Source organism: Micromesistius poutassou (assembly GCF_964030765.1).
Source record: "Micromesistius poutassou genome assembly, chromosome: 2".
In the NCBI taxonomy this organism is placed as follows: Eukaryota; Metazoa; Chordata; class Actinopteri; order Gadiformes; family Gadidae; genus Micromesistius; species Micromesistius poutassou.
In genome coordinates, this window is record NC_140272.1 from 10,568,846 (window position 1) to 10,580,991 (window position 12,146).

The 12,146-nt window shown below is 45.2% G+C and overlaps 1 protein-coding gene across 6 annotated transcripts in view; it reads right to left on the bottom strand.

Moving 5' to 3' along the window:
* The window catches only part of ptprt (protein tyrosine phosphatase receptor type T), a gene marked incomplete at both ends in the record, with an annotated part of 224,076 nt that overhangs the window by 87,988 nt on the left and 123,942 nt on the right, over positions 1–12,146 (bottom strand). For all 6 annotated transcript variants that reach the window (XM_084463779.1, XM_084463778.1, XM_084463777.1 and 3 more), the window contains 2 exons: positions 908–1,109; positions 10,725–10,834. In XM_084463779.1, coding sequence (XP_084319905.1) covers positions 908–1,109; positions 10,725–10,834 — 312 coding nt within the window. The remainder of the gene's footprint in view (positions 1–907; positions 1,110–10,724; positions 10,835–12,146) is intronic.

Sequence of the window (12,146 nt, forward strand, 5' to 3'; positions counted from 1 at the left end):
CTCTATGCCCCCCTCCTGCACAGAATAATAGACTGACTTTGATGCCATCACTGGCTGTGTAATATGTATGGATGCATTTGTTTTCCAGTTCTGTTCACTGTCCCATTTAACATGGGACTGTTACAACACAACCTTCAGAAATATCGTTGTTTTGTTAGTCTTGTGCCGTCAGTGGATCCCTGTCTGTGGATCCCTGTCTGTTCCTGTCTTGCTCAGTGGCTCCAGGGAAGGTTAGCATGCTGCAGTTGCCAGCTGCTCTGCATCACCTTATGCGGCTGGTCACATGACTGCATGTGGTCACATGACTGCTGCGATGTCATGGCCTGTGAAGGCGACACGCTACACGGACAAGGTTTATCAGCAGATTAACGACTTGTCTATCAGTTGAAGCCTCAGAGAAACTGTTGCTCACGAAACAAACTTCCTATATTTAAATATTTTATACATAACTGCATAGAGTTAACCAAAGTTCAACTTCCAGCCCGCCCTACACCCGGAGTGAGCTGATCCTTTGTGCCACGCGTTGAGGCATTCAACACAAAGTGAGTGAAGCGTGTTGCCTTCCTGTCATGGGGCCGCACAGGAGCTGCACAAGAAGGTAGCCCCGACTGTCAGGGCCTGGTCCTCACTCTGCCCAACCCTGCCGCTGAATATCACCACGGAAACCGTGGTTCAATCTAAACAACAAGCAACCTCACAGACACACACAGCCAGGACACAGCCAGACAGACAGGCAGAGCAGGCATACAGATTGACCGACGCATAGACAGACCGACCGGCAGACAGGCAGAAAGGTACAGATGGTACAAGACAGACAGACAGCTCCTCCAGAACGATGGATAGGTAGACAAACAGGGAGTACACATAGGCAGGTTGAACAAGAGACAGACAGGTGTTCCAGGTGTACCTGCTATCTTGGTGGCGATGCGGACAGTGACCGGGGGTCCGAAGCCCTTGTTGGTGGAGGCCTTGAGGGTGAAGAAGTAGGTGGTCCCGGGGTAGAGGCCCACAAACAGGTGCTGGGTCTCGTTCCTTAGCTTGAAGACCCGGCCTCGCTGGGTGGTGAGGTCCACGCTGGGGTCCAGAGAGCTCAGCGCCTTGTAGGTGATCTGGGAAGGAGGCCACAGGTTCACTATGCTGTCACCTAGCAGACACTTTTATATTGTTCCCTATTTTTGTGCTAGTACTTTTCCCTTCATTTTCCCCATGGGAGTGTATTCCTGCTCTGATGATGTCATTTGAATGCTGATTCTATTTCGGTGTCTCACCCCACTAGTGCACTAGACCTATCAGTGTAGCTGATAGGTCAACATTGCCTAAACTGCAATCGCAGGTTCTGACATACACTCCTATGTCTCCTCAATATCATTCCTTCTCTCTTTGAACCATATTTTCTGTTCTTCTCGTATGAAAAACCAAATGTTAATTTGGTATACAAATACAATGCACACGCTTCATAATCATGCCTTCGGTCACTTAACACCAGGCTAGTGACCACATCTGATGATCCAATGAGAAATCCATCCGGATTAAAGACAGAGGGACACATGACACCCCCCAACGTAAACAGAGCAGTGTGCGGCACCCAGTCACGTCTCTGAGCTGGCTCCACATATCGACCTTCGGCTGTAAAACCCGTCACACTGCGTAGCGGGCCACCGCGGAGACAAATGAGTCTGAGAGGAAGTGGAATGTGACTGAAGTGTTTTGCTCCGGTGGTACTAAAGAGACGACAGGCGGGCGCTGACACCAGAGCGCGCTTGGATCCTCACTTTACAGCTCAACTGTTAACCGCACCATCCATGTCTGTCAGCACGTCGCCGCCGGAAACAGTCCCCACTTTGTCACCGTCAATTAGACACGTAGGGCTCACGCACACACACACACACACACACACACACCCACAGCTCACTCTCTGGGTCAACTCTGGGTCTGAAATGTTGAACCTGGAGCTAAGTGCATCACGGGTATTTAGCCGGGAGGATGTTTTGTTAACACTACACGCTGGTGGGACTAATGGAGAGAAAGAGAGAGAGGGGTTAAGAGAGAGAGGCAAAGTACAGTACAGTATATGTGTCTATTATGTTTGAGTCTGTAGGCATAAAACAATATGTGTGTGTGTGTGTGTGTGTGTGTGTGTGTGTGTGTGTGTGTGTGTTGTCTGTAGTTGCATGTGCATGCATGCGTGAACAATGTGTACTGAGTGTGTCTGATTGACGACTGAACCAGTTTTAAACTAAACCAGTTAAATCAAACCAGCAAAATCAATAGCCATTACTACAACCTGCGCATACGATAAAAGCCCTGCCCCTCTCTCTCATCCACACTGCACTTCCATTCTACCTCAACGCTTTTATTTAATGACTCATGAACGTACGCTCCTGTATTATTATCATGACTCTTATTCTGCCTCTCTTGTCTTTTATCTTTCTCTCAACGTATGAGTCTCTCTACCGTTTTCACTTCTCTCTCCCGCCCATCACTCTCCCTTCATACACTATGTCTCCCATCTCTCCCTCTGGTACAACCTTAAAGAGAAGCGATGGAAAATAACCGCTTTTTCACCTTTCGATTTTCACCTCAATAAGCCAAATAAAAAGAGGTTAGCGAGGCACGGGGGGGGGGCGAAGTTATCCCCGCAACACCTCCTTGTGCGTGGTGAACCCCCGACTGTCCGCAGACGGAGCACCGACCAGCAGAATACAAGTGGGGAGGCTGTAACTGGCTCCCTGCTCAACAGCTCCACGACGGGCCGTTTGGAGCACTGATCACGCCGGCTTACGGAAGGCCTGAGTGAGAACTAACCAGGTTCCAACAATATAGCAGCAGCAGAAATTCCGGTCGGCGCTGTAGGGGTGAAATCATCACCTCCTTAACGGAACTAATGAAGGTAACAGGCTTCCAATAAATGGACCAGAACAACCTCTTATCGCCTCTCCTCTCCCCCCTCGCCTCTCCCCCTCTCCTCTCCACCTCTCCTCTGCACACCAGAGGGTTAGGAGATATTCATTTCTGGATTTCCCTGTTCCAAGAGTGAGGACGGACCATGATAGGTTAACACTGTTATTTACTCCGTTATTTTCTCTGTTTTTATAACTTATGGGGATGTGCTTCCCTGAGCTCATTTGTTCACCCCCCCCCCCCATATCTCTTTTTACTCCCCACCATTTCTCTCTCCCTCTCTCTCTCTCTCTCTCTCTCTCTCTCTCTCTCTTTCTTTCTCATGCTCTCTCTCTCCTCATTTTTGCCTCCCCCGCCACCACCCCTGCTATCTTCCTCTCGCTCCTTTTCCCTTCTCTATATTTCTGCCCCTCTCATCCCCCCCCACACACAAACACACACACACACACACACACACACACACACACACACACACACACACACACACACAGCTTTCCTCTCTCTCTCTCTCTCTCTCTCTTGAATGAGGGGCGCAGGGCTATTAAAGCTCAGGTAGTTTTATTGGCCAATGAAAAGACAGCAGTGCTGTGGGCAAAGTGCACTGTGGGTAATTTAGTGAGTCTGAGGAGAATAACTCAACAGAGCTGTTTTCACAGGAGGAGAGAGAAAGAGAACGGGAACTAGAGACAGAGAGACCGAGAGACAGAGAGAAAGAGAGAGGATAAAGAGAGGATTAAGAGAGAAATAGAGATAGAAAAAAGAGCTCTAACAAATTAGAGAGAAACAAGATAATAAAGAAAATTGTTTATTTGTTGTTTCATCCATTTGATTATACTATATTTAAATTTTAAATTTAAATTTGTATACAGATCCTACATCCCCCTCACCTCTCATAAGGAGCTGTAGTCTCCCTCTCCTTCCTCCTCTCTCCCTCCCCTCACATCTCCTAAAGCACTGTGGCATCCCTTTCCTTCCTCCTCTCTCCCCTCTCCTTCCCCCTAACCTCTCCTAAAGAGCTGTAGTCTCCCTCTCCTTCCTCTCTCCATTCCTCTCTTCTCCTCCTGTAAGGAGCTGACGTTTCCCTTTCCTTCCTCCTCTCTCCTTCCCCCTCTCCACTCCACTCTAAGCACCCACAGCACCCTAAGGAGCTGTGGTTTGGCTGGATAAAAATAGATGTGTTGCCTCAGAGCAGGAGGACATAGTGTCTATTGTTGACTTAGTTACAAGTCCCTCTACCTAGAAGAGTGATGTTGACAACAACACGTGCGGAAAACTAAACTAAGGAGAGGATAATTATTCTTGTTCCGTAATTGCGTTTTATATCAACTGACCCAAGCACCCATGTGTTTCCCTCCACGCACGGCTGTGTTTTATGGGCACGTTGTTTTACTTCTGGCGTTAACGTGTTGGCTTCTTAACCCAGTAGAGAGAGAGAGACCGAGCAAGGGATATTTTGATCTAATGAAACCTGATCCTTTGTGTTGGAAGAATATAAACAACCAAAAAATTGATCAAAGCAACAAAAGGACAGATGAATCAAAGAGACAGAAAGTAGAGATGAAGAGAGGAGAGAAGAGAGAGAGAGGAGAGAGAGGAGGAGAAGAGGTTATTCAGTTAATATGCAGTACTTATAGGTTGGTAAATACTTATATGTTGGTGAATAAATCGATATTGAGTACTTAAGTATCTATTGTTTCATATTCTATATAATTATCCTGATTTATTAACGATGGTTATTATAAAAAATATGATTAAATAGATGGATTATATAAGACCTGTTTGTGTTGGGATGACGGGGCCTTTTGCTATGCTGAGCAGCTCTAACCAAGGCAAAAGATGTGTGAAAACATGCTGTGTTATCCTGTTTTATAATTGAAACTATCCAGCTGGGACAGACTGTCAAAAGTCATACATTCTGGGCCAAAAAAAAAACGTAGTTTATTCGTACAAGTGCATAAGAGAGAGAGACAGAGACAGAGACAGAGAGAGAGAGAGAGAGAGAGAGAGAGATGGAGGGTAACAGAAGGATTGGGCGGCACAATGGACCAATAATATTTCACCATTCTCTCCCCAATAGCCTGCGGGCTAATCTATAAACACAGAACTCAACTGGCAGCCCCAGAGGGTATCTGTCTTAGAAACTAAAACCTCCTCACTACGTCAGTCTGAAGGCTTTAAAATCAATCTCCCACTCTGCCCTGCCCCTGCAAACAACAACTTAAAACCACAGAAGAAAAGTTTGGAAAAGGCGTCCAGGCAGAGTTTCCCGAGGGAAGGAGGGAGGGAGAGCGGTGGGGTTGACAGCTTTGACGGTGTATTACCATGCCGATGTTTCCGGGGCAATGGCTGGAGGGAACCGGTGGGGAGGGGAGGTCAGGAGACAGCTTCCATGGCAACCGGCTACATTTGACCAGAACCCGCTTCTAGTCAAATTACCTGTCAGGTAATCCTCTGTTCTGGTCTGTGTGTGTGTGTGTGTTTGTGTGTGCGTGATTACTGATTATTATGTACAGGTGTTCCTCAGATGTTTGTGATTGGATGCACATCTGCTCATAGGTGGGATTAGGAGGGAGAGGAGGAGGAGCCAGACTTGGCTCTTTTGGTGGGTCTGGATGAATGCCATTGGCTGACACTGCTGTCCATAAGCGCTGGGTCTACATAGAGCTAGGTGATATAGAAGAGACTCTACAGTAAAAGTAGTGAAGTGTAGAGGTGGTCAAATATAGTAGCTCCCTCTGGGCGGAACAGTGACACGAGGAAGACGAGAGGCAATTAAAATTACATGAGTGGAAGATTCCAACTCATGTACTGAAACATCAGCAGTTTGCTGTAATTGGTAAAGCGGATTGCCCAAGGGGGTCAATGATTGGTCAGAGAGGTAGAAGGAACACTGTGATTGGCGCCAGGGCGGGAAGGGGAACATTTGAATGCTTAGAGCAGAGTGAATTATTCTCAGAAAAAATGCTTGTATCCTAAATGGGACTAGCAGTGTGTGTACCCGAGCGTGTGTGTCTTCTTGTATGTCCCTGCCTGTCTGTCTCTCTGTATGTGTCCGATGGCAGTTCCTCTTCAGGAACTCCTCTATATCGGAGAATTAAGCTTCATTACAGAACAGACACGCACACAAACACACACACTTTGTTGAGACTGAGGACTCCCGCCACCAATACACACGTTTCGATACTCCTGCATCATGCAGGACCGGATCTGCTTCTATGTTGCTGTCCTTTTCGTTCCATGGATGTTCCATAAGACACGCTCACAGGTGCGTGCACGCACACAAGACCACTTTTTCTGTCTTGGATAACAACGGCCACAGAGTTCATAGCAACAGTGCATCAGTGGAAGCCGGCTTGTTCAGATCAAGTGTTGTTTGCTGTTGTGTGGCATAATGTTGTGCAGTTCACTGTGGTGTAGTTTCATGTTTTTTAGTTTTCTGCATGTGGATGACTGCCAGGAGAGAGGTTAGAGGAGCGGAGGGGAGCTTAACCTCGCCTCCATGACCGCCAGTCTGACGGGTTGTTTTTAAAAGAAGATAATAAAAACACTTCAAGACAGTAATGGATCCCCAGGGCTGGCAGTATTAAGAAGGTCTCAGACCTCCAGTTTATAACATAATATTGGGGTTTTAACACCACTACTACTGAACTGAGTTTTTGTTGATGCCATAATATTACAGTAGGCCGATTTTACATTCTGGTTCACTGTTTCTATTGATTCTTGAACACATTTTGACATGTAATCAATAATGAAATCCTTGAATCATGAATAATCGTTTTAGAAGGCGATCTTGAAGGATTTGTGAAGCAAAACAACAAACTATTTTCTTTTGTAGGTGTTTGGTGTTGTCATGATGACGTCACAGACTACTTGCCGATACCCCTTGCTCACCAACAGTGTCAGAAAACCTGTGTGTTCTCGGACGTGGGGGTAGCACAGTAGCTAGGATAAGATTCAATAAAATGGTACTTTATTCTCTGAGAATTGAACCTCGGGCCAGCAGGGGGGGCCACCAGGGGGAGATTACAAGGGATAGCTTCAAAGGGTTGTGGGGCCAACAGGAGGGGCTTGTGGAGGTGGCTAACAGAACTAGCAGGGGCTAGAATAATGGGACGAGGAGGGTTGGCTAGTGGGGGAGGCTAACAGAGCAAGCAGGTGGCAAGCGTGGCTAGCCGGGGAGGCTAGCCACTGAGTGAATCGATTTTGGACGCTGAGTCTGATGAAGTGTTTAGAGATGGAACTGACAACGTGCTGCTTACATCAACTCTCTCACTCTCTCCCTCCCTGTCTCTCTTTCTCTCTCTCTCTCTCTTGTGCTCTCTCTCCCTCTGTCTCTATCTCTCTCGTTCTCGCTCTTTCTCCTTTTCCATCTCTCTCCCCCTCTCTCTGTTTCTTTCTCTCTCCCTCTCGCTTTCCCCCTCATCTCTCTCCCTCTCTCTTTTCTTTCCCATCTGCCTCACTCCCACTCACCTCTCTCCCCCCATCTCTCTCCCCCCATCTCTCTCTCTCTCTCTCTCTCTCTCTCTCTCTCTCTCTCTCTCTCTCTCTCTCTCTCTCTCTCTCTCTCTCTCTCTCTCTCTCTCTCTCTCCCCAGTGGGTCTTTGTCTCACAGTGGTATGTGCGTTAGCTCTGAGGTCATCAGGGGTCAGAGAGCGACACACAGAGATGATGAGCCCAGCTGGTGCCTGCTGGTGTTGCATCGCTGGCTGGAAATACTGATGGAGTCACATAATAGGGCTAGATTCCCTATCCATCTATCCAGCCACTATATCTCTATATATCTAGATATATACCCAACCATCCATCCACTATATATCTTATTAATCAATCTATCCATCCTACATATATAAATATCCATCCACTATATCTCTATATATTTAGATATATACCCAACCATCCATCCACTGTATAGCCTATGAATCCATCTATCCATCCTATAGATCTAGATATCTATCCATTATATCTCTATATCTAGATATCTATCCGTCCAACTACTCTATAATTCGAGCCATCCACTATATCTTTATGTATCTAGATATCTATCCATCTGTCCATTCAACATATCTCTTCAAATCTAGATATTTATCTCTACATATGCATCCTTATCGATCTACTTATCCTTCTTTATCTATTCAGCTATCTCTATACATCTATTTATCTATCTATATCTATCTGTATACATAATTTTTTCTCTCTATATCGATTTATCTATCCTCCCATCCAGTGGTGGCTGCTGGTCTTTCAAAGAGGGGAAGCTCATTTTCGGCCTACAACATATTTGTCAATTTATGTATATATATATATATATATATATATATATATATATATATATATATATGTAAATTATGCTCTCTGTTCCTTTTCAAGGAAATGCTCTGTCAAAGCAACTAGCTGTCTTTTCCACTGACTTGACCAGTGTCCTCTCAATGGCCAGCAGAGCTAGGCTGCTTAAACGTCCTTGGCCCATTGTGTTACGGGTGTAGGACTTGAGCCGCTTTAAACAGGAGAAGCTCCTTTCTACACCTGCAGATGTAGCTCCAATTGTTTCCACTAATGAGAACAGTTTGTAAAGCTGAGGCATTGCACTGTCGAACTCCATGTCTTTAAGGAACACCAAGAAATCTCCCAGCTTTCCCTTGACACCCTGCAAGTCCTGATCTGAATACAGGACTTGAAGTTCAGACCTCAGGCTCCCTGAATCAAAGTGATGGCCAACTACCAAAACAATATTAAACTTGTGGGAATGCGGGAATTATTTTAAATTGAACCAAGGAATTGTGTGAATATGTGTATGAAATGTACGATGAAAATTGTCAAGCAATTTCGCCAAGCAAATATCAAGAAATAGGTTGCAGTTCGTCTTTCGACTCGCTTACAAAATCTGCGATGGGACTGAGGAATGAAGACAGCACCGGCAAATTTTTATAGTTCAAAATCGCTGTCAATCAAACTGCAGTCTTTCGCAGACCCTCCAATCATCACGCAGAAGCTCAGCGTCCAGGCCAGCCCACTCCTCCATTCACCCCCAGAGACGCTGAGCGTCCGTGGGAGGGACATAATCGTGGAGAATAATTTGTGGATGGACGCTGCGCTTCAACAGGCAAACGCACTGTGACGCTACTGGAATGTATGAGAAGGAAATCAAAAAGTCGAAAAGTCAGTTGACCTGCGATAAGCGGCTAATTCTGAACAAACTCATCTTCGAGATGGACGTGTTCTAACGCATTTTTAGTCAATGAAATGTTAACCCAACAGTATATATTTGACCATTTCATTTTTTTAATTTTAGGGGAAGCTGAGCTTCCCTTGCAGTCTTAGAGAAATCACCACTGCTCCTATCCCTCCGTCCGTCGGATATGATTAGAATGTACACTATATACCTAGCAATCTATCTATCTATCTATCTATCTATCTATCTATCCATTCATCCTTTGCCAATATGCAAACCCTCACAATGTTTTAAACAAATCATTACACTTTTGAATTATTGACAAAATATGTTGAATAAAATCTAGTTTCTAATTTTGGCAAACAAAGATGGAAGCAAGGATTTTGTAAAATAAAGACATTCGCTTTGCATCCCTCATATTTTTCCGAAGTCAGAACATTTGGCAGTTAACACTCACCACAAATTATCAGACATGCTGCGGAACACACTTATGGTATCCTATGTTATCCTCCTCCATCTCCATCTCCACTCCCCCCACCCTCATTGTTCCTGTGATAATTCCTCTGTTCCCGAGCTTGAAAGCAGAGCAAAATGACAAAAATAAAACAAAAAAAAGCGAGGAGAGAAGAGAGAGGGAGAGAGGGGAGCCGAGAGGCTACCGCAGCTCTTTAGATGTCCCAGATGATTCCTTTAATCCCCTCAATAGCAGCAATTACAGTAATTATCTCTAATGGCAGTGCATTGTGGCGCTCTGCTCCCTGGTTCTGATATGTTAAACACAAGAGCACAGATTCATATTAATAAGACCAACACAAAACATGTCCAAACACATCCCCCAGACACAGGTTCAAACCCCCACGCTGGCAGGGATGAGGGGGGGGGGGGGGGGGGGGGGTCAATGATGGAGGGAGGGGGGGGCGGGGGGTCTTTCAGTGCCGGCGTCCTTAAAAGAGATGATCAAAAAACAACAAGGCTCTTCACCTGGGAAGCGACATCATACATCTGGCGGTCGTGATACAACGCGGTAAAAGAAGACGCGCAAACATCCTGTTGCTTTGGGTTTGCAAGGTTTTAAAGGTTTATTTATTTAAGTTTTTTTTTAAAGGTTTTCTGCCCCGTTCATTCAAGCCCCTTCTGAGTAACATGAAACAGCACAACAACATCAGGTCTGAATACTCCAACTAACACATGTGACGGCGTAAGAATCAATTGATCGAATTAGCGTGCTGCCAATCTCAAAGTATGCGAGACTGTGTTGCTTGGCAACCATTTTGTTCTTGAGGAACTATGTTGTTTAGCGAAGAGAGATTTTGGTTTTCAATAAATGACCGTATTTATGTGTGTTCACTTTGGGAAATCTGACTTGGTAGACTTCAGGAACGGTTTCAGTAATTGTTCTATAAACTTGCCTTTGCAGCATGCCTAACAATGCGCCTAACAATGCCCCCTAGCTAGTTCTAAAATCGCTGTAAACCACGACGTCTCATGACTTATTTCTTGAATCACACACTTAAATTAAACACTCATCAATTCCTTGTTTCCTGATCTATTTCAAGCATTGCACACACCCACCCAACCACCCACCCAACCACCCAACCGCCCACCCAGCCACCCACCCAACCACCCACCCAGCCACCCACACACACACACACACCTCGTAGAGTGTGATGACTCCATTGGTCTCGTTTGGAGCTCTCCACTGCATGAAGATCTTCTCCTCGTAGGGAGAGTTCTGGAGAGACTCAACTGGAACCGACCCGGGGACTGGAGGGAGAGAGAGAAAGAGAGGGAGAGAGGGAGAGAGAGAGAGAGAGAGAGAGAGAGAGAGAGAGAGATATTTGATCAATGTTTATTCATGATACAATGCATAATATTTCACTAAAGTAATTATAAATGCTTTCCTTTATTGAAAATCCTTTGAAAATATGAATATGTGATCTCTCCCATGACAATATAGTAATAATAACTTTTAAATTGAAATAATAGAGAGAAAGGAACTGAGGCAGACAGAGAGAGAGAGAGAGAGAGAGAGAGAGAGAGAGAGAGAGAGAGAGAGAGAGAGAGAGAGAGAGAGATCACTCGCCAGGATTGCCAGCTAAACATCAATAGCAACAAGCTAACTATGTAGCAACAAGCTAAAGATGGTCTGTGAGTTTTGTGTATCAAAAATGCCAGTCTGTGTCAATGTGTTTGAACGTGTGTGTGTGTGTGTGTGTGTGTGTGTGTGTGTGTGTGTGTGTGTGTGTGTTTGTGATTGCTTTCACAAGTCTTAAGAAAGGCATGTAAGCAGTTTGTCCCCCTCTCACACACTAACAAAAAGCTCACACACACACACACACACACACACACACACACACACACACACACACACACACACACACACACGTTAGAGGTGTGAAGGGCCCTACAGGGAGAACTGCCTGACTGTGTGAGTGAGAGAAGGAGAATGGATTTTTGGGGGTTTAAGCTTCAGACATATAACTACAAACCTCCACACACACACACGCAATGTAGAAGTCCTATTGTGAAGACGTTGATTACGAGGCCGTCTAACAATCTCATCACATTTCTGACAAAGCTGTAATTAAACCGTCTCACATACACCTTATCGCTCCCACATCCTGCCTACGTGTGTGTGCGCGTGTGTGTGTGTGTGTGTGTGCGACTGTGTCTGCATAGTGGGAGATGGAGACAGAGGAAAACAGCCACCATTGTAAAGATAACAGCGTGTGTAACACATTAATCATAACTTGATTACGTTTCTCCGGTCTGAACACTGAATGCTTCGCTTCATTAAGCTTCAAACTCCCATCTCTCTCTCTCCCTCCCTCACACACCCTTTGTTGTATACATTTATATTAATCTCACAGTCTTCCCCCTATTCTCTCTCTCTCTCTCTCTCTCTCTCTCTCTCTCTCTCTCTCTCTCTATCCCACTCTCTCTCTCTCTCTCTCTCTCTCTCTCTCTCTTCATATTCAAATCATCCTGCCTTGTCTAAACAGATTGAACATTAAACATATGTATTACTAATGTGTTTTGACATGCTTACTATTATTTTCAACTGATAATGACAAAT